Genomic DNA, 23423 nt, shown 5'->3' on the forward strand with positions numbered 1-23423 from the left:
AAGAAATCTTTGTTACATTTTCACAATTTACTCTGAAGTACAGCTGCTTTATGCACTTGTGCTGACACGCAGAGTTTTACAGCACAATACATACTTGCTGTTGCCAAGTCCTTTGCCTCAAATTTCCCATGCTTTTAGCCTTTGCTGTTCCCAGCAAAAAGAAAATTGAATTTTCAGCACTATCCAAACAATGTGAACACAGCAATGGCTGTTCAGGGGCAAATGTGAAGTTCATTTAGGCCAGGACCATGCCATTAGCAATGGTCAAAGGCAGTGACCTAGGAAAAAACCCCACATTAGGACAACTCTCAAATAATACAGCAATCTCCTGGAACACACTTCTGGCTCGCAGCAATGTGTGGCTCAAAGCCTTAAATGTGAAATGACTGGAAGCATTGGTATATGATAACACTCTTCGTTTTCAGCAGGGTTGGAAAGAAGAGCAGAAGATGGCATACTTCAAAAACGAAGGAAATTTCAAAAGGAAATATGTGCCCTCATCACACATACATGCCACTTCATTCTATCCAACAGTGTTTCTTGCTGCTGATATTGCCTTTACCCTCAAAATGTACTGTTCTCCATATGGAAGAGGTGGCAAAAATGAAAGTGTTTCCCTTCTTTCCTCAGAAAACCTCCTCCTGACTGGAGCTGGCCTCCTGTTCCATTCCACTTGACTAAACCAATCTTTTTCTCTTCCCACACTAGCTCCATCTGCTGCCCGTCTCTCCAGCAGAGCCAGATGCCAGCAAAGCAGACTGCTGTGGGAGGAGAAAGTTCTGTCGCTGGAATTTCATCCCTACACTCTGCAGGGGGCCAGCCTGTGAAGCATGGGGAGGATACAGAGAGCAACTTCCTCTCTTCCACACTCCTTCCTCTGATCATCAGTAAAGAAGGCAGCTGAGGACATGAGCAGAAGGATAAAACACCAATGTGTGCTCTTAAATATGCAGTTTTAATATTCATATAGCAGAAGTCTCACAGTTGTACTCCAGACATGAGCATGGTACACACCAGATAAATATAGGAGATGAGTCCTGCTCCAAAGACCTTACAATCCAACAGAAGCAGAGATGCACACTTGTGATAAGGATCAAATGAGTGACTAGAGCACAGATGAGAAAGAAAAGAGACTCAGATTTATAATCAGGAGAGATTTTAATGGTGGAGTAAAAAGACAATACTTTCTGGAGAGATGGAAGTCAAAGAAAGGATCAATGGATGAGTGTTGTTAAGCTGAGATAATTGCAAAGGAAACTGCCTGTAGAGAAGGAAAGAGAAGGATGAAAACAGACATAGAAAAAGAAAATGTGGGTTCTTTATACACTTGATGTGATCTTGAATGAAACGGAAAGACATACAGGTAAGAACTTTAGATAAACAGTCTAGTAACAGAGGAGGATCTGCATAAGCAATCTTGTCAGAGAAAGGAGCAAGAATGTGTGTCACTGAGTGAGAACAAGAACTCATATAAAATAAGCAAGTGTGCATATGTGTGAGACAGGGACGCAGACTTCATTTTTCTGGGAGAAAGAATCATGGGAACCCAGGAGACTATAGAGAGTATAAAACAAAATATGCTGGTGTATGGGTGCAGCAGAAAGTTTTGAGTGGTGTTGGCAGGACAGAAGAAAATTAAGGAACAGAGCAACCTAACAGAACATCAGAATTATGTATAAGAATCTGAAAGAGCACATATGACTTACAGAGACATAGCAAGAAAAATCAATAAGTTGAATTGACAAGGAAAAGAAGAAGGAAATAGACACATCACATTGCAGCAGAGTAAGGGATCACAGCAGAACAAATGGAGTGACAGGATGGAGAAAAAGGACGAAAGAACATATGCAAAGATGATAAAAGTCAGTAAAGAAGCATTAGATAAGTGAAAGCACTATGTAAAAACTCCTAATGGGAAAACTGGGTGTGTAGACAAAGGTGACTGGAAATGGATGGTCACTGTCAGTGTAAACTCTTAGGGTTTGCCCCATCTTGGTATCCCCACATTTTAATCTTCATTGTCTCTTGGAAAAATGTTATTTCCTTGTCCTCCACACCCCCTAACTTCCGAGCTGTAGTTGCACCTTTATGCCATTTGTTTCACTATTTCTAGTGGCAACTCTTTTTCTTCCGTCTACATGGGAAAAAGATCTTATTTTTTTCAGATACTCTACCACAAAAAAACCGTGCCAAAAAAACCAAGTTTCCTTCCTCCTGTCCCCATAACGCCCTTTCATTCATTCTTCTTCGAAAAAAACCCAACCCAACCCAAACCAAACCAAAAAGGCTGGGAAACCTCAGCAATACGGTGTTATCTTAAGTCCAAGACATTCAGCGAACCTTTCCTGAGCTGCATGTACATTCTGCGCCCCAGGTCTCCTCCGTGCCCGGGTGAGGTTTCCCGTCTCCCGCGGGCTGCGCTCCAGCGCCCGGCATCGCGCTGCCGGGATAACGGGATCTCCGGCTGAAACGCATCCATCAGGCGGGGCAGCGCGGGGAGGGGAGCGAGCTGCCGGCTGCTGGAAGGAAAGCCTACACAGACGTATGCCCTGGCTGCTGGAAGACATGGCTGGCTATCTGATTTGATTTGAGGGACATAAAAAAAAGGGAAGGGAGGAAAGGGAGAGGGGGAAGCACACACGCTCGCACACGCATCCGGCTGATCTTACCTCCACATTGAAATACTGCTCCGCTTTGCACACTGTAGCACATAAAATCCAAATGAAGGTTTGCAAGAAAAACACCCTGGATTGAGAAACGAAATCCAACCGGCTTCCAGTGCTGGATGCGAGTACGATCATAGTGAACTGTGCTTCAGCGGGTGGAAGACCTCTCTCTCTCTTTGCCTTAAACAAATGCACAAAACAAACCAGCCTCCCCCGTGTCGGTGAAGAGCCCGTAGCGCAGGTTCACCCACAGCCGGGGAGGAGGAGGAAGAGGAGGAGGAGGAGGAGCAGACACTTCACAGCACGGGCGGCGGCGCGGCAGGGTCAGCTCTCGCTCATCCTCACCACCAGCCCCGCCAAGAGGGAATGAATGTGGCGTCCGAGTACACTCGCTGCTCCGGCACGACTCCTCTCTGCCCAGCAGCAGCAGCCGCCTCCCCGTGTCCTCCCTCTGCTCCCGCCTCCTCCGCCTCTCCTCCTCCTCCTCTCCTGCCTCCTCCCCTTCAGCCTCCGCCTCCTGCCGGGGAAGGCGGGCCGGCGTGGCTCGGCTCGCCTCTGCTCGGCTCGGCTCTCTGCCGTGGCGTGGCGTGGCGTGGCGTTGCCCTGCTCGGCTCGGCTCGGCTCGGCTCGGCTCGGCTCGGCTCGGCTCGGCTCCCTGCCCTGCCCTGCCCTGCCCTGCCCTGCCTCGGCTCGCCCCCCGCCGCTCCCCTCCACTCCAGAACGTTCAGCCGAAACCTTCATGGTCCCGCCCCGTAGGCGGCCTAAAGGCGACGGCCCCACCAGGCGGCCCCGGCGCGCCAGCGCCACACTGCCGCGCTCGGCGGGCTGCGGCCCGGAGCCTCCCTCCGTGGGCGGCTGCTGGGCACCGGCGGCCCGAGAGCGGCCCGAGAGCCGCCCGCGGCCTTTCCGCGCGGTCCCGTCCCCAGGAGCCGAAGGAGTGCCGGAGCCCCCCCGGCCTGGTCACGGGAGGCGCCGGGCGCGGAGCGAGCGCCCCGAGGCGCCCGCGGTGCCCGTGCCCGGGAACGCCGCGCTCCCCTGCCCGCGGTGCTGCTTGGGTGATGAAATTCTGCTTAATGCTTCCGAAAACATGGCCATACACTTAAGGGAAATCAGCTTGTGAAATACTATAGCACGGACAAACTTCATGCTGGATATTGTCGTGTTGAAAATGCCTTACGATTATGGCAGATACTACCCCTGCAGTGATTTAATAGTAAACGGGACTTTTTATGCGGCCCTTTGATATGTCATCCAGTATAAGGAAGGTGAGGTGATCCATAACATCAGTGGACATGATATTGCTATAATGCACCTTGGGGAAAAGGGGGGAGGGGAAAAAACCTCCAAAACTCCCAAGTTTACTGAGGGGAAAAAAAAATTAAAAAATAAAAATTAAAAAAAAATTAAAATGAATTTTTTTTTTCTCGTTTGGTTATCAAGAAACATGCAGAGATACTTGATCATTATATGGGGCAAACAGGAAGTAGAAGACATACCTGATGTGAAATTTCCATAATCTGATCGTTGAGCCCAATGGCTGAAACACGTGCAGACTGCATGTACACAATTTTGACTGCACCTGGTAGCAGAATGTAGGAGTGTATTAGGTTGTCCATAATTTCGTATATTAAGAATAATTTTGTATATTAAGAGTTTTGTGAAGAAGTCATGATCTGCCTAATCAAAAGTAATCCTGTTTAAGCAGAATTCCTTATGTGATATACTTTTTTCACATTAAGTGCTTGATCTACAGGCATTTTCTGTCCTGATTCTTAGTGATGTGAATGATGAAATTATGAAATACAGAGCTGTCAGCAAGCTAAATGGACCTGTTGGCACTTTGGTAGCAAATGTGGGAAGTCAAATTAAATAAATGAATAATTAAGCACAAGTTAAAGAAATGTCTTGGAAGAAGCAGGAGAAAACGTGATACTGACGCATGGAAATTATATTTGGGAAGAAAAATTAAAAAGTAAAATCAAAAGGATACTGGTAAAATAACAGCACTTCAGAAAATAATCTGGGGGCTGTAATGTAAATATGAGTCAGCAATGTGTTACCATTAAAGAAAAAAAGACAGCGTCACTGTGGAATGTATTAATAGGTGTGCAGTACATCTGACAGGGCAAACCCTTTCTGCAAAGGGTTGAAGAAGCCAACTGTGTTTGGTCTCAAACTGAAGGCAGTCAGAGGAAAATTACAAAATATTAGAAGATATAGAAAGTTACAGATGGGTATAGAAGTTGGAAGAACATTTGTTTAAGAAGACAGAAATAAATGAGCTCTTTATGTGTAAGTGTTGCTGTGAAAAAGACAAAAATACTTAATTCTTTCTGGGAAAAAAACCCCAATTATCTAAGTTATTCGTAAAGTTCAGATTCAATGTTCAAAACTTTCTAAAATGTAATGGACAAAAATACTTAATTCTTTCTGGGGAAAAAAAACCCAATGATCTAAATTATTCGTAAAGTTCAGATTCAATGTTCAAAACTTTCTAAAATGTAATGGTTATATACTGAAATATGTATGTTTTTATATATACTGGAACAATAGTGTCCCAAGTTTAGCATTTGGGACAAAATACCTACCTTGTGGAAGTGTGGAATCTCTTCCATGTGTAGGTTTCATAGGAAAGATTATTAGAGTTAACCTCTCTAATCTTAGGGACGTAATTGTATTATGAGGTCTTGTAAACCTTATACTTCTAGTAAAAGTAATTTAGTAATTTTTTTTTTATTACTGTGAATTCATCGCTGTAACCGTATGAAGGAAACACTAACTTTATACAGTCCCTGTTGTTTTTCCTCTTTCCCAAGGAGCTTGTGTGTGTGTCCCCTTAGCAAACACTTGCTCTGTGCTTCCCAGTCTATTCTGTAGAGTCTGCCATTAGTATAATATCCAGAAACAGAAACAAAAAAATGAAAATAGGTAAGTTACTGTAACGGGAATTTCATTTGTCTGTCCTGCCAGGACTGCTGTGGCTATTTATTGTGAAAAGAGCAGGGCCATAAATACAGCTGCCTCTTTTCTTTACACTCTATCCATTGGAAGAAAGAAGAAAAGCAATGATATGAAGAGAATGGTGGACAACAAAGGCACATGAATATTTCTTAATCATGTTTGAGGAAGAGAGGGAAAGATCACACAGGTAGAGGGAGATTGGTAAAGAAAGAGAGTAGCAATGTATGAATAGGAGTACCAAGGGAGAGACAAGGCATATGAAGGACAGAGAAGATATTTGAAGTGAAAGATACCATTCAGGAATGCTTGTGTGAGTGAAGAAATGCCAGCAATGGTGGGAAAAGGCTTTGAATATTTATGAGTAAGCTGCGGGCAGAAACACACAAAAGGACGGTCAGACCCTCATGAGACATGTAAGAAGGAAAGAGAAAATAGAAAAGAATTTAAATCTCCATACTGAGCACTGTTTTTACTTATATATGTATGGGATTATGATCGAGATTAAAGAAAGGACGAAAAAAGCAACAAAGATGAAAGGTAAGTAAACAAGTAAAGAAGGAAGAAAGCAGAATAATGAAATAGGAAAAAAAATGGGAAGTGTTTGTTGAAGTGCTTGTGTGATTTAAGTCATGTACTTTATAAGCATCTTACAGATTTTTATCAAATGCCCTTATGATTTTTATATTCTTGCCTATGGCAGTTACCAGCAGTAATTAATAAGCAGTGAGCTGGTTTGTAGGGAAGCAAAATCTAAAAAGAGAAAGTTTTAGTTCTAAATACTTTTAGCCTTTCAAAAAGGCAGGAAGAGATCTGTCTCTCTACTGTGTTACCAGTCAGCCCATATACCATCAGAGTTTCTTAGACTCTAGAATGTATCTTTTATGGATGACTGTAGTCACAGATTCTCAATAAACACATACCAGAATCTGATACAGACATGATGCATTCTCATGTCCAACTTGGAACACAAGGCAAAAATATTTCCCTGTTCTGTTTACCAATTATGAATAGAAATTAATATAATAAATAATTTTTAAAAATACTACATGTTGTCCTTTCTGTGCTTTGTGTTGCTTAGCTGCAGATAGTACCAGCTGGAACTTTTAAAAAAGAGAGCTTCATTACAAGATATAACAAACTGCAAAGAGTGAAGGTAGATACCACATATTTCACACTGTTATATTTAGTTGTGGTTTGCAAAAGATTTTTTAAACACCTTGCCTTTTATTCATGGAAAGAGATTTTCATAGATGTGCTCATATGAATTCTATTTGACCGTTTGAAAGGTCCTACAGGATGTGAAGGCAATCAGCAAGTTCAACAGCATAGGAGGGATTATTGCGTTGAATATATATTCCTGTCAGGATCACTTTCATATTGCCTGTGTTCAGGTAACGACTTAACCAAGGTTCACTGTAGGTATAAGGTTATCCTGTCCGGAAGTACGACTGACTTACACTGTCAGTGCACTTTACTTTGTTTTACAGTAAAGTGCACTGACAGTGCAGTTTACAGCTCTGTTGATGGCTTTATAAAGAATCTAAGTAGAGATAACAAGAAATGACTGTGTAAAATCTCGCACATAGTTGTAGAATCACAAGGAAAATGCTTAGAGCCATAAAAATCAGTAATATTTCCGAATATTTTGTGTGATTGGGATTTTTGAAAAAGAGCCAGTGAAGTCAGAGAGGAAGAAAATCTGAAAGTGTAAGGTTTTCTTTTAAAATAAAGTTTTAAATTTAATTTCTAATTCACATAATCATAATAACATAGAAAAAATTTGATTCAATGAGACCTTTATAAGTCATGTCCAACTCTGTACAAAGCAGAGGGAACTCAGGTTACTCTGGTGCTTGCTCAGGGAGTTATGAATCAAGTTAGTCCAACTGAAGCATCATTTCCTCATCTGTGATGTGACTTCTCTGTTTCAGGGAGCTGTTTTGAGGGTAAAATCTCTTCTGTGAGGCATTTGTTAGGCTTTCAGTTATTTTGGTCTCTGTAGAGACAACACGCATTTCAACAAGTAAACCAGGTAAGTCCTAATCTCTTGAAGGCAGGAGAAGCAGTGAAGAGAAATAGGAATATAAAATAGAATTCTGTAGCTGAATACTGAGAGAAATACATTTGAAAGAGAGAGAACATAGAGTGAGCAAGAGAAATGGCTCCTCTGGAGCCATGGAAGAAAATCATTAATAAGTATACAATAATTAAAATATCTCTTTTTTTATAATGACATTTTTAAGAACATGAGTTATTACTGGGTTAGTGAAGAAGAGGTAAAAAAATGCACTGAAGCAGTCAAGTCCTTACTTGTTTACTTTGTGAAACTGTTCACATGAAGCTTTATTTTCTTTGCTTTAGGACAATTGTCATGCTGCTTTTTTCTCTCCCAGTCTTGATGCCTTGTCTCCATGCTTTCTGATTTTTTACTTTCTTGCAGAGCAAGAAAGGCCCATTCAAGCATCAAGTCTATCAAAAACTACCCAAAATGTCTATCTCAAACTGGAGGATTCTTTACAGCCAGAAGCTTACAAGCAGTCAATCTTTCCTTTGGACCATGCTGATGATTATTCACTGAGTTTACAGTAGGGTCTGAATGGCAGTTCAGTGATTGTTGTATGATTTTAACAATCTCATTCATTTTTACAAGGTTTCCTGTGTTTAAGACTGATATTGGTATTAGGTAAGAGAAGAACACAGTATATGAAACAAAAAATGACACAGAGCACTGTCAGGTGAGTCTGACAGATTTGAGGAGGAAGACATGAGGAGTTCTGAGAGAATGCACAAGCATAGCTAAATGGCTTGGTAAGTAACCAGGTGCTCCGAGAAATATTGAAGGGTTTGGTCAACAAAGACACAAACAAGTGTGTCTGTCATAAATACTATGTTTCAGAGGTGTTTAAAGGTATTGTTAATAGATGTCTTCTATAATGTAAATACAAAGGCCTTCATAGCTCTATATCAATTTAAATTTTAAATAGAATATCCCAGGTTTTGTGTTACTCAAACCCAGCTGGAAATTCCACATCAAGATAACTTAAAATAGGCAATTTTTAAATTACTCTATTAATAAACATCCCTCTATCAACTGTACTTAGAACCTGTGTAATTTTTCTCATTGTCCACAAAAATGAATTTTATATTTTCTCTTTTCAGCTTTCATCATACTTAATACATCTTTTCCCATATGTCTACAGCAGAAACAAATGTTGGAAGTGTTATGTGGGGAAAGATAAGTCTTGGCAATTGGAGTTTTGAGAGAAATAGCTTTGTGTTTGGCAAAAGTAAACCTAAGACTGGAATTTCACAGATGGATTGGATGTATCTGGCAAAAAGAGTACCAATAAAATAGATAGAAATGTTAATATTTAAATATCATTGGTGAGTGTTGGAGTTCTGGTGAGTGTTTCAGAGTTAATTACCGGTGTCACTAATGAAATCACTGCACCTCTTAAAACTATTTTTCTTCAGTCTTGGGAAAGAAAATAATTATTATGCTTGACATACACATTCAGGAATATCTTTACTGTGACAGCATAATTTCTTTAATTACTTACTTCTGCATGAATTAAAGTTTAGGTTATAAAAAGCAGTTCTACAGCTTTAGTAGCCCAAGAACTGGAGGAACTTCTGTCAAAACCATCAGACACATGACTTCTTAAAATCATTTTACTTTATACCATGTACATATGAACTTTTGTTTAAGAAGACCTGAGAGGAGAGCTTAGAGTAAAAAACCTGCATGTTTCTTGTGAAGGGAGATTAGTGCTAACAAAAGAAAATGTGTTCTAAAAGGACATACTTGAAAATACATCTGGAGAGGCCAGCCTTCAAGAAAGAGGAGGTTTCTTAAGGTTAAGGTTATTTTTACTTAACTCTGCAATACAGATACACCCAAAGTGACAGATGCATATCCGATAGAAACAGTTATTCAAGTGAAAGAGGAAAAATCACACACAGAGAGTTCACTTATCTCTATTCCTCCAACTACAATCTGTTTGTTTTCCCTTTTTATTGACAACCTTCCATGTTAGGATTATCTTAGCATGCTTTTGCTATAATTGACTAACTATTTGTCATTTGGGAAGTAGTTGTATGGTCAAAGAGGACTATAAAATAATGCACACTCTCATAAGAGTAGCATAAAAGTTCCATTTGCAATTTCAGCTTTTTATCTTGAATGCTAGTGGCCTAGTAAGAAACGTTAAATTTAGAACAGCAGCTTTTAAGTGCAAGAATATTAGAATATGGGTGAATATTTATAGTCCGAATTGTCCCAAGGTGAAAAATTTGGGAAGGTGAAGGGATGAAAAGAGTCAGAAAATGAATTCTTTGGAATAGTAGGGCAGACATATTTACCGGGATGTTGCTGTCTGAAAATGCATTGCGCACTTACAGAATCCAGTTGCACTGTACAGATGATTTTACATATCTTTGGGGAATGTAAATTTGGACCTCACTCAGTTTTCCTGTTCCCAGGCTCCTCTGACTAAAGAATGTTCAGTTCCTCTGTTTTTAACACAGTGTACTTCTTAATTAGAGCACCGTGAACATTCACTTCTTACTCTTACAGGTGGTTTTTCATTTATATTCCAGGAGGAGAAGATAGGAAATTATTTTAACGTAATTAAGCTGAAACCAAATTTTGCCTTGTTAACTTTTTTCATCAAACTTCATAGCCACCTTGGCTGTTCTTTGCTATTCCAGTGGCAGTCATGACCTTAGCAACAAAAATTTAAATAGTTATCATAAAATAATTGGAAAAGGATGAAGGTGCTGGTGTAGATTGTTAAGAAGAAAAGGATAGCTCTGATGATGCACTACCATATTATTCTAGCATTTTGGTGAGGATGATCTCATACAAAGAATCACATTTCAAACCTATCTGTATATATGCTTGGAATAGTAGGTGTGTGTAGAGCTCTTAAAATATATTTAAATTCATTAATGTTTCTAGTGCACGCTGGTAAAGGAAAAAAAGATGGGAAGATGGGCTGGAACTAGGTGATCTTTAAGGTTCCTTCCAATCTGTATATATCTTCTAATCTCCCTTAATCTAAGACATGCAGAGCTTTTTATCTTTGCCTGTTTTTTTCTGGTCTTTTCAGTTTTATTTTCTTCTAACTTCTGCATTGCAAGACAGTTCATAAAAGTACAAGAACTGGCTATACAGTATTTCTGTATCATTAAGGAGTCTTCCAGTAGAAGTCCTATGCATGTTCTTACTCATGCGTAACTGAAGAGCCAGAATTTATGCTTAGACCTTTATCTTGAGAGAAGCTTCCAAACAGCAGTCATACTTTCAGGTTGAGATTTCAAAGGAACCTAAGGGATTAGAACACTTATTTCTCATTAATTTATTTTATTGGAACTGGTAAAACTGATTCCACAGGCATTTTTGAAAACACTAAGCTTACAAATTATCTATTTCATTGTCCTGTGTTGGAAAACATGAAATAAAAATGAAAGAAATTCCAAACAAGAGAATCAGAGACTTACTAATATATATCATTTGTAAAAGTGCATTTACTTAAGTAAATTTAAATTTAGTTAAGTTTACTTAGTTGCTAAGTCATCATCTGAGATTTACACAGGATTTACATTAATTGATTGATATTGCAATTGTCCAGCTTAATAACTCCTCTGAAAACCTTTCTTAATTTTCATATTATTTCTACTGTTATTGTGTTCAGTCATTCGTGTAGTCAGTGGGCTTTATGAGGCAAGGGGCCTTTAGCAGACTTTTAAACCTTCAGCTCTCAGTGACCCAAAGGCAGATTAAAACATTTGTACCTTTTAGAAAGTTTCTCACATTTTTTTAGACCAGACATATGTTTGCCAGGATGAATAGAATTTCTGGAGGACAGAGGATGACAAAACAGCGTCCTTAGAAATACATGGGTTTTTCATTTTAACACAAGTTAAGGGTGGTATTCTGTAAGAGTCTGTCAATGTGTGTGTGCACACACGTGTGTGTATGTGGGTGAATGTGAGTGAGAGAGAGAGAGGGAGGGAGGGAGAGGACAGAAGGCAGAGTTCCAGATTATCTTAAAAAACATAATATGGTGTCTATTTCTTTGTTACTAGAGGTGCCCAGCGACCTTCCAGAATGCAGAGTAAGAGGTGGAGTTCTGAGACATAAACTTCTTGCTTTTCCCAAACCCATAGATGCACTTAACCTCAAGCATAGGATGTTCATCCATGTTTAGTATTGAACAAAACAAGTGTGAAATGTATGCATTGTATCCCAGTGTGAGCATATATCTAAATATGGACTGAAACAATAGAGGCTAGATTAAAATAGAAGTAATAGTTTTCTCTTTAATTCTTTGAGAAATTTCTGTTTCACTACTTCTATCTTGTCTGGAGCTCAAGTCTGTAAATTTACCATTTTTTGGCAATCAAATAAGAGAGCTAGTCTATTCTTTAATTATCATTATAACTTGAAGACTAGACTTGAAGACTTCACAAAAGAATTTTGTTAGGATTTTTGGGTTTTTGTGCTTCATTTATTTAACCAAAGTGATGTTAACATACATAGACTTGTAGTCTGTAGGTGTCTAAGTACAAGACTGATGGAGAGAGATTTTACAAGGGTATGTAGTGATAGGACAATTGGGAGTGGTTTTGAATTGAAAGAGAGTAGGTTTTGATTTAGTATTGGAAAGAAATTATTTATTGTGATGCTGGTGAGGCACAAGAGCAGGTTGTTCAGGGAAATTGTGAATGCAGCATGCCTAGAAGTGTTCAAGGCCTCTTGGCTTGTTAGATGGGGCTCTGGACAGCCTGGTCTAGTGGAAGCTGTCCCTGTCCGTGGCAGGGAGGGTTGGAACTGGATGATCTTTAAGGTCCTTTCCAGCACAAACCCTTCTATGTTTATATGAACTCTAAGTTCATGTAAACATTGTAGTTGTTTTTGTTCCTTATTTAATGTAATTCTGAGCAAAGCTTATCATCGAAAAACTAAAACTTGAGGGTTAAAAAATCTAAATATCTGCAAAGCACATAAAGGATCAATAATCTAAAGAAAATAGCTAATTTCATATTTAGATGAGGAATTCAAATACATCTGTAAGTATATGATCATACAGAAAATTCTCAGGGGCAATAAGGAACAGCCAGATGATTTATGAGGCTACACAGACTCACACAAGACTTGGAAATTTCCAGTAAGTGTACTGTGAGTAACCTATTAATTAAAAATAATTTGATTAAAAATTCTGCTCCAAAAAAAGTGTAAAGCAGACAGAGTCACTTCCAGCATTCAGCTTCATGTGCTGTAGAGTGTTTTCATTGTTTTCAATGGAGCTAACTTGTAATACCAAAGGACTTGTTTCAGGAAATTTGTATGTGACTTAAGTAATTTATTGTAGCACAATACAATTAAATACTTTGTTAATGCATCAGAGATCAGATTAGTATCTATATGATAAGAGAAGCAATAGTAATCCTGAAAAATAAGTTTCTTTACGTTTTGTTATATGAATATCAGGTAAGTACAAAGTCTGTAGAACGTAGGTCTTCAATCTAACAAGATTGCTTCAGTGTTCAAAAGTCGTTCTGATGCGTATTAAGAGAACCATTTCATTATGGTACTTTACAAATACTTCAAATATTTAATCTTTTTTCTAATCTTGCTCTACAGTTCCTTGGATTTTTTACCCACTTTTTAAAATCACAATGATATCGGTAACATGGTTTGCTGACACATATCACATGCACAGAACTTATTAAATTTAAAGTATTATTACTGGATACTTAGTTCTCCAGCCTTTGGAAAGTTTCAAATAACTTGACAGTACTCATACAATGACATTGGCATCATGGTATTGAACTGGCACTGTGGAGTTTGTAAGTACTCTGGAGATCAACATATTTCAGAGAAAAGATTCCAAATCTGATTGAATTTAATGGTGATAAATGCAAGTACCATGCTTGGCAAAGATGTTATATAGGCAGTTACAAAAGGAGAAGGAGCAACACAAGAAAGACTACAGAAAAATATAAATGTGGCATATTCAGAACTAAGGTTTATAAGAGCTTGCAAAAAAGGTAAATGTCATTCTGGGAATGGCTCATGGAAAACTGACAGCTCTGAGTGATATTTTTCCTTCCTTCCACAGTCTTGGTGAGGATTCGTCTAGAAATTAGGTCTGGGCACCATTCTCTAAGCGAAAACAAACAGAAAAGAGCAACAAAGTGATCAGAGATTTAAAAACAGTTGAGAAAGGCTTTTATCTTGAACTGAAAATTGGATTTGTATAGCCTAGACAGGAAGATGGTGCAGAGGACATGGTAATAATCTCTATGAAAATGGACAACTATCACAAAAAGAACACATTTATCCCTCATCACTGTGGGATAAATTTGACTTAATTTAAGCCCAAGACAGCTAGGTTAGACATATTTTTTGCCTTGCTGTAATAATATGTAAATGTTGGAAGAGGCTACTTTAAAAAGGCCATGAAAATTAAAACCTAAGAATGTGTCAAGCTACTTCTGCCTGAAAGCAAAACAGATTGACCGAATGACTGACCCACTAATTATATATTTTCGATTAATTATAGGTAAATAATGCAATCAAACTTATAAAAAAGCAAATTGCTATTTAATCAGGGTTTAAATATGTAAAAAAAATTTTAATAGTTCCAGTTCTTGAGAAGGACTACAGGACAAAAATATTTGCAATTCTGCAATACATAGATCAAATTTGGTTATGAAATATAAGTTTTTGTTGGTGTTTTTTTTTTTTTTTTTAGTTCATCAGGAAAGATCATTGCATGATGTGAAGTTTTGAGGGCTTTTGTGGTACGCATTAGTGTGCTGACTAATGGGACTACTCTTTGAAATGCTAGTACACTCTCGTTTTATCTTTGCAGACAGATGATATATTTTTCTCTAGCTCCTGAAATTAAAACCTTTTCATTTAATGATTAAAAATGTACTTGCTTGGAATGACATGAGCTTGCTGTTTTGAGAATATGATGACAATAATACAATTATGATGTAATTACAGCATGTACAGCTTCGGGAAGGGATCTCATTTTCTGAAAGCCATGAGTCCTCATAACAGTTACCAATACAGTCTCTAAGCTTACTGTTCTGAATGGGAAAAGGGCATCACAGTTTTGCACCTTTCTGGTATTGCCTCTGCCTCTCATCCCATTTTTTGGGAGGCATTTTGGTTTTTTGTGGTGAATGGAAGAAGCAATCTCTTCCCTATTCAAAGGGGTAGGTTGGGTTTTTGACATTCATCTGAAGGCCACTTTCATATTACTCCATAATAAGCAAAGAGAAGAGAAAAGAAAATAATAAAGAACCAAACCAAAGAAACAAAACCACCAAAAAACCCTAAAAACCAACCAACCAACAACAACCCCAAACCAAAGCAAAAAGGAAAAAACAAACAAACCGAAACAAACAACAACAACAAAAAAAACCCAACAAAAACAAACAAACAAAAACAAAACAAGAAAAACCAAAAACATAATAAGGAGAAGATAATGACTGATAAAAAATTATGAGTCAATCTAAATGGGAGAATATCCTTTTTAGATGTAGGCCAGAGTTTGATTTGATATGGTGAAGATGAAGTATCAGTCCCACTAAGAGAAAGCAGGAAAAATTATACTGTCTGAGAACATCATGATTGGAACAATGGAACAAAGAAATAATGAAGTAATAGGATGAGATCAAGAAGTGGAACTATGAGACTTATGACTGCTTGACTAAATTGGGAGAAAATATCCTTTGTCTGGAAATTGCCTGGTATATGTTAAAGCAGCATGGGCAAAATTACTGTGCAGCACAAAAAACAGTTTTTGATTCCTTGCAAGAGGAATCAGGATATCCTGTATCCACTGAAATTCAAAGGGGCATGTGTCATATAATTACAACCCAGAGATGTGAGTTCTCCCAGTTTATGGAATATTTGCCTACAGATTTGTTTCTCATAAAACTTGTCCTAGATTCTAATTCACAAATATTGCTATAAGTCTGGATCCTGTCAATTTTAGTCATAGAGTCTATCCTATAATTTTATAGAATGTTATGAAATTCTTGACAAGCACAATTCAAACTCAGTCAGAATAAGCAGAGAGATTCCCTAATATGAGGGATCTACCTTAGTGGCATTTTTTTATCTAGCCTAAGGATGGATCACACTTATGACCAGATGGCTGTTTGCTTTCATCAGCTGCATATAGAGTTTCTTTGTAGTTGATCTGACCCCAGGAGTGGTACAGGGATGGAATTGTTGCATGACTGATACACGTCTCAACATGTTCACCCTTAGAAGCCATGTACATGATGACTTATATCAGTGTGGTGATACCTGTACTGGCAAGCACTTAAACTGATCAATTTTTTATAATGGAAGAGGCAAAGCACCCGCTTGCCAGATTTTCTTGCATTCTTCTCTGAGGCTGTATAAAATACAGTATATCTGCCCACATTTTCACCAGCATGTTAATGTGCACTTCCCCTACCCTCAGAGGTAAAACTCCTAGGTAGGCACCAAATAGTCAAAGGAAGATTAGTCTTTGTCTAATTTTAGTTTTCAGCCGTGGATGTCTCTTCTTTCGCAGTGATTTTACTGTGATTTTTTTGCCTAAATCGACAGTTGCTGAGAGAATATACTTGATAAATTATGCAATCTGAAGCCAAATTTTAAATTGCAGATACAATCTAGCAGTTAAAGCTCTGAAAAGGGATTATAAGTGAAGGCTGGGTTTTGTGAGTATATTAGGTTTCTTTACGACAGGAGCAGAATAATACCAGATTAAAAAGTATACAGAATTGTGCAAGAAATACATTGTAGAAAAATTTATCCTTAATTCTTTAGGAGTGATATGTAGAAGTCTTCTCTGCCCTTAAAACTCAGAAGCATTAAACATGTTTCACAAAATTCAAATAAATATAAATTTGTGCCTAATTTGGTGATACTGGATGTAAACTTGTTAGGGAAAAATTCTTGTTTTATGTTATCTGTTTTCCAGTGAGCAACAAAAGCCCTTGGTTAAAAGGGTCTGGTCTAGTCCAAAAGAGGATGGTCCATTGAAGAGTATGATCCAAGAGCTGAGCACAGGCAGGATAGTACTCTCTCTGCAAAAGAGCAGCACTACTGCAGGAAGGCAGAGACATGAGAGGATCAGCATCCACCAGCAGTCCCTTATAAGATGAGATCGTGGGGAGATCACAGGGATTCCTTCAGGAGTGGCAGGAGACAGGGCTGGATACCAGGCTGCTACAGCGTATGTTCCAGGTCTGTGCAGGAACCCTTAGGACCAGGACAGCAGGAGGAAGGTCTGGGCTCAGGGACACCTTCACAACAGGGCAGGGCTATGTGTCCTGGCATGAGCTCATGAAACCTCCAAGCCCATAGGAAGAGTGGCTGGGTAAAGATCCAGGTGAGGCTGCTTAGGGCAGCTAAAGACTGTTAATGTACTCCGGGCCCTTGGGTAAATCCAGAGTAATCCAATTCACTTCAAAGCATAAGCAATGGAATTTGCAGTAATCAGTCTCTCTCAGTCAAATTTTCAAGCCTGCTATGTGCTAAAAAATGGTTTTGAAAAGTTATGTATAATTTTATAAATATTTATGTAGCTCCTTATTGTGTGAAGTAAGTATTATTGATGGACTGCAAGTATTAAAACAACTCCCACCAGATATTTAAAAATTATTAAATTACCAAATTATATTAACATTAGAAATGCTGCAACATGGAAATTTGTGATATTTGTGAAGCCATATTTTACTCCCATTAATACTCAGTATTTCATAAAAAATTCAGATATATTTTATCCTAAAGAATTTCACTGATTCTTGTTCTGAATTAAAACATCTAAATTGCAATTCATTTCGTATGTAAAGGCCACATTTAGACACATGTGAAGTGATCTAGCTATGCTATCTAGATTGATGCTCAGTGCAATTTGCAATGGCAAGTTAGGTTCCTTAAACAATGCTTTTAGACTTACCTATGTAGTTTCTTTCTAAAATCCATCTACATCTTTATTCACCTTAGCTATCTTTATTGGACTAGTACCTTCAATTTTAATCTTTATGAAGTAATTTAAAAACTCCTATATTTTATGCATGGCCTGATAATTTTCTGATATTCTTCTGACACTATTTTCTTTTGTTGCCTTTCAGTGCTTATCCTTTACTTTTTTCTCTGATTGAACATTTTCCAAGGCTTGCTCTCTGTCCCCAACAGAGTTTTACATGCTGAGTTATTCCAGAAATTTAACCAAGCATTGAAGCTACAATGGAATATGAATAATGCCTGAAAGTTGTTGGGACTGATTAATGCACATACTGAGGAGCTGAAACCAATAGAATTGTAGAATGTTTTGTGTTAGAAGGTACCTTAAAGATCATCCAGTTCCAACCCCCTCACCCCATCATATACAGGGGCACTTTCATTATACCAGCTTGCTCAGAGTCCCATCCAGCCTGGCCTTGAACACCTCTAGGGATGGGGCATCTACAGCTGCTCTGGGCAACCTGTTCCAGTGCCTCACCACCCTCACAGTAAAGATTTTTTTTCCTAATACCTAACATAAACCTACCATTTTTCAATTTGAAGCCATTTGCCCTTGTCTTGTCCCTACATGCCTGATGTATTTTTTGGGCCTTAGGCAGTCATACCATTCTTGACTGGTTGTTGCCACTGCCAGGTAGGTTTTTGAAGCTTTATTGCAACATACTTTTTTGTTTTATGTAATACAAGAAGTTTTCTCTCTTCCAATATAATTTGCATTTCATAATCAAATGAAATGCACATACCTTATGAGAAGTAATTAATGAGATATTTTTCAATCAAAATTATTTTCTGGTTCAGACTCACTTTTCTATGTTACAGAGCATATGTTTCTGAAAACTTTTTCAGGTTAATTTATTCAATTTCAAATAAATAAGTCCACTAGAGGGCAATAACATTGTTAATGTAGCTGAAATAATAACATTTCATTTTGATTTTAAAAAATTTATGTGAATAAGAAAAAGCACAGGGAACCATTTAAGTGACTGGGTGTTTGACTGACTCCAGACTGGGAACACTACTCATTCAGCTTCTTCAGTTTTTGAATCCCAGGCATACAAATGGTAAACAGATGTATTGGTCCTCAGATATTTGTTTTCTCCTTGAGGAGAACGGGAAATGTCAGAAGGACAATTTTGTAATCAGAGATTTTCAGGGACTCCATTTACCTAGAGTAATTCAACCTGAGATATTAAGACCTTCAGTCTTTATCCTCAACAATAATTTCATGTCCTACTAGTTAAAATGTCCCTTACATACATAAAGAAGTTGGAAAAGTAAAATCATCAAATCCCTTTTTAACCTGCAAAGTACCAGAAAGACTTACCAGTGTCTTGAAAAGCTATGCTTTAGGAGTTTACACTAAACCTTAAAGTATGAGTATGAAAACATAAATAAAGAATCAGAGAAAAGATAGCAGAGAAGTTAGGAGTCTCTTTCAAAAATGTTTGGACTGTAAGGAATGGAAAAAGAATATTTCTAAAGAAATGTTTTGGTCATTTACCGCCTCATTCCTCAGAGCTTTGCTGCAGCTTTCTAGCATGTATGTTTCACATCTGATGAAATGAGTAGTGATTTCTATGGTGACTGAAAGCCTAATTTTAATCCATGGATAACATAGAAAGTGTACAAAAATGATAAATACATGATGGGAAATTGAATGTGAGTCAGCAGTTCCCTGAAAGCCAGGAGGGCCAACCCTGTCCTGGGATGCATCAAGCACCAGCCAGGCAAGGGAGGGATTGTCCTGCTCTGCTCTGCTCTGAACTGGGGCAGCCTCACCTCGAATGCTGGGGGCAGTTTTGGGCACAACAATATAAGACATGAAGCAATTGGAGACTGTCCAGAGGAGGGCAATGGAGATAGCAAAGAGTCTTGAAGGGAAGCCAAATGAGGGAGAGGCTGAGGTCACTTGGTTGGTTCAGCCTGGAGGAAATTGAGGGGAGAGCTCTTTGCAGTCTGCAACTTCCTTGTGAGGGGAAGAAAAGGGGCAGGCAGTGATCTCAGAGAGAACAGTGATCTGTTCTCTCTGGTGACCAGGGACAGGTCCAGAGAGAACAGAATGAAGCTGTGTCAGGGGAGGTTGAGGTTGGATATCAGAAAAAGATTCTTCACCCAGAGGGTGTTTGGGCACTGGAACAGGCTCCCCAGGGAAGTGGTCACAGCACCAGCCTGACAGAGTTCAAGCGTTTGAACAATGATGTTGGGCACATGGTGTGACTCTTTGGATGTTCTGTGCAGGGCCAGCAGCTGGAGTCAATGACCCTTGTGGGTCCCTTCCAAATCATCTTATTCTGTGCCTCTGTAATTCTGTAATTGGAGTGCAAAGGCTAACAAACATTTTAAACAGTCAGTTGGTGTCCTTCACCTAGTAAATTTTTCTACTTTTATGTTTATTGCCACAAAAGACACTGCATGCTTTAGCATTTACATGTAGCATATGGCCCTCTATTGTCATGCCTAAAAAAATCAGGCTTTTCTTTAGGCTTTGTCACCATAAGAATTGATACATCAGCTGATCTGTTCACAGATAGAGAAGAGAAGCAGCAACCGATGCTCTTTGCAAACAATGTCAGTAGACTCTCCAAAAGTTAGTGAGCATCAGAGGCTTTTTTTTTTTTTATTCCCTGCATGACTGTTGTCTTTTGTCTACAAAAAGTCATACATGAAAAAGAAGTCATGGGAAGAAATAATCTTTTTGTCCTCATGGATACTTTGAAAACCCTTCAGACTCAGGAACTCTGACAACTCTGTTGCCAATTTAATTCCAAACAAAGCCTTCCATAACCAACAAATATTGCTAGTTTGTTTGAAAAAGGTTGAATGATGTTTAACAGAGAAAACAAGAACTAAATTTGGATACTTTATAAAGGCTATATGTAGTTTTGTCTAAGTGCTTTTCTGTTTGGTATTATAAAAAAATTGTTCTCTCCACAGAGTGCTTTGCTCCAGGGAAAAATTGCCATTGCCTGTGAATCCTGGGAACAGCAGCTAAGGAAATTTGAAGAAACATTGCTCAGTAGCTGTGGCACTAGCCAGGTCTCTCAGAGGTCTAGGCCTTTGAGTTTGAGGACGTGTGGGTAGGAAGTATGTATTAAGTAAGTAAGACAACATTAACAAAAGGAGTATGTTAGAATATTATTCTGAGAAAAATAGTAACATGCATTTATTAGGAAACAAAATATCCAGCACTAGCACTAGCACTATGTTCCATTATAAAACTAATCTTGCAAATTAATTTGAGCAGTGAACATAGAAATAAAAATCTCTTTTTAAATTTCATCCTAGTATTAACCAAGCTTTAATGATATCTCCAGTTGCTATATACACATACAGTTACGTGCAAGGTCTGAAATGGATTAAGGAAATAAACATGCATATGAAATTATAGGTAAATCAGTTTAAATGGAAATATGTTCCAGATGCCAAAAGAGATGCTGCAAAAATGACTGGGATGTGACGTCAAAGATGATGAGTAAATGTTGTTTAGTAGTAACATTGAATTAATCCTGAAGATAAAGTAACATTGATGTATGCTGTAGGAGGAATTCACAGAGGAAACTGTAAACTAGAAGGTCTCAACTGTTGCACTAGATGGATGGGGGAATATATTCTGCTTGAGTCTTCTCTCTAGCACACCACAGATGCCCTATTATGCCAGGGCTGCTGAATTCCCTGTGCCTTCCGATAGGCATGTGGAAGCAAGGGAAATAGAATATGAAACCATCTTTTCCTTCTACCCGGGTAAATGTTAAGATACGTCCATAGCCTCTCCCATTTTTCCCCCACATGTTCTGGAACAGTAAAATCATTGCATCTGCATCAATTCTGATTTATCCTAATCACCTCTAGGTAGAATGTACATAAGAAAAAAAATAACACATCTAAATATTAAAAATCAGATTGGAAAAGCCTAGATGGGTTTTATATCCAGAATGTCCAAGTGAAGTTTTATGGAATAATCTTTCAGGAAAGACATATGCTCTACCTCATATGCAGTGAATACTGGTGTCAGGGCCCCAGCCCCTGGCTGCAACAAAGAAGTTGATCTTTTCTGATCCTTGGAAATCAGCTTCTGAGAAGGTTTTCATTAATAATAACTGTAAAGCTTTCAGAAATAATAGGGGTCTGAATTTAAAACCTTGAAGAAATAAGTTCCACTTCCAGCTGTGAACAAGTTGTTCTCTTAACCTTAGATATTTCTTAAACCATCATGTCCAGTGCTGTAGATCCAGGTACAGCATAGCTGAAATAAGTCCCACACTTTATTGCAATGAAATCTTTGTCTGTTACTGTGTTCCCACAAACTCAAAATTAGGTCCATTATAAGAATAATATTAAATGATATGTGAGGTCTTGTCTCTCAAGAACTATATGCTCCTGACTTTAAAACTACATGTTCACTGCCCATGATAGAAAGGCAGGATTGGTAGGAAGGTATCAAGCCAGCAACACAAGGCAATACTTTCTCTTATGCAAGCAAAATCCTGTTCTGTGGACACCTCAGGAATTTGGTGAACTTTCAGTAAACTCAGAGCCTCTATTCTTTGCATATGGAAACTTTTCAAATTAATCCTTCAGCAACTTAGAAGAAATATTATTTTCACCATGTTTTTAAAAGGACCTTAAGCACTCTAACCAAGATCAGAATCCAAGTAGCAGAAATAATATATAATCTTATTAATTTTCTGTTAGAAGATTGAGGGTTTTTTTTTATTTCTACCAAATATCCCTTATAAGGCAATTTTAAGTGGATTAGTGGGTTCTTTTTTGGAGTTACTAACACTTGCCAGGAGGTGCAGTAGAAAAAATTATAATCTTCAAGCTTTCTTCTTTGTCAGTAAGAAATGTTCCTCCTTTAACTTAACATGCTGAACCTCTTCTGGAGGAACCTTTCTACACAGATTATATAAGAAGGCAAAGCATAGACATAATTATGGGTATAACTATAATAAAATATATTTAGAAAAAATTGCTATATTTTTTCTTTCTGAGGATGAGCCCAGACATGTAGGCCGTCTCTAAATTGTATATGATTTTCTGGAAGTCTGAAATTGTACTGTTATGTATGGTGGTTAGATTATTAAATAATGTATTTCTAAAAAATCAGGACTAATATCCAGTAAATCATAGACAGGATGGTTGCGGTCCAATTTTGTGCTTGAATCAGATTATCTGCTAATTTTCTTTGTCTGAAAAGTATACCTAAGTTTTCTCAAGTACCTATCCTAGCCAATAAAAAAACCTTTGGTGAAAAAGTATAAGGAAACATGTTGATTTATAAGCTAAAGTATTCCTTTAGGATATTTTCATTTTGTTTCAATGTCTTTCTTTTCTCCATGTGTTTTATCAGTTAGTTTCGCTCAGAAAATTATGGCAAGAAATGACATCAGCATAGTGAGAAAATGCTTTCTTTACAATTATTCTTCAGCAAGTTGTATCTATGATGAGGTGACCCTGAAAGATTGAAATATTCTTTCAAGAATTCTTGATACTTTGTGGTTAATGCTCCTCAAAAGTGCCTGTAGTTTCTTGCTGCCAAAATAATGGAAGGTTTCTCATGTCTATGTTGCAACCAGCTTTTTGTGTCTAAGACACAAGGAACCAGACTAATACGATAAGAAATGTGGAGTGAAACCTTAACACAGAGAGATACAGAAGATGTTCAAAAATGTGATTATCTGTGTCCAGATCTTACAAAGCACTGCCTTTGCTTATGCAGCCCTCTGAGGTTTTGTAAAGTCAGTCAC

General features: G+C 38.2%; 1 protein-coding gene across 1 annotated transcript in view; it reads right to left on the reverse strand.

Annotated features, from left to right (window-relative positions):
* Nucleotides 1-3126, reverse strand: part of MMP16 (matrix metallopeptidase 16) — a 173264-nt gene extending 170138 nt beyond the window's left edge. The window contains exon 1 of the mRNA XM_039695642.1: nucleotides 2670-3126. Within this exon, the coding sequence (XP_039551576.1) occupies nucleotides 2670-2801 (132 nt within the window). The 5' untranslated portion in view covers nucleotides 2802-3126. The remainder of the gene's footprint in view (nucleotides 1-2669) is intronic.
* Nucleotides 3127-23423: the final 20297 nt, after the last annotated feature.

Source organism: Passer montanus, unplaced genomic scaffold (genome assembly GCF_014805655.1).
Source record: "Passer montanus isolate IOZ18808 unplaced genomic scaffold, ASM1480565v1 scaffold90, whole genome shotgun sequence".
NCBI classification, from domain to species: domain Eukaryota; kingdom Metazoa; phylum Chordata; class Aves; order Passeriformes; family Passeridae; genus Passer; species Passer montanus.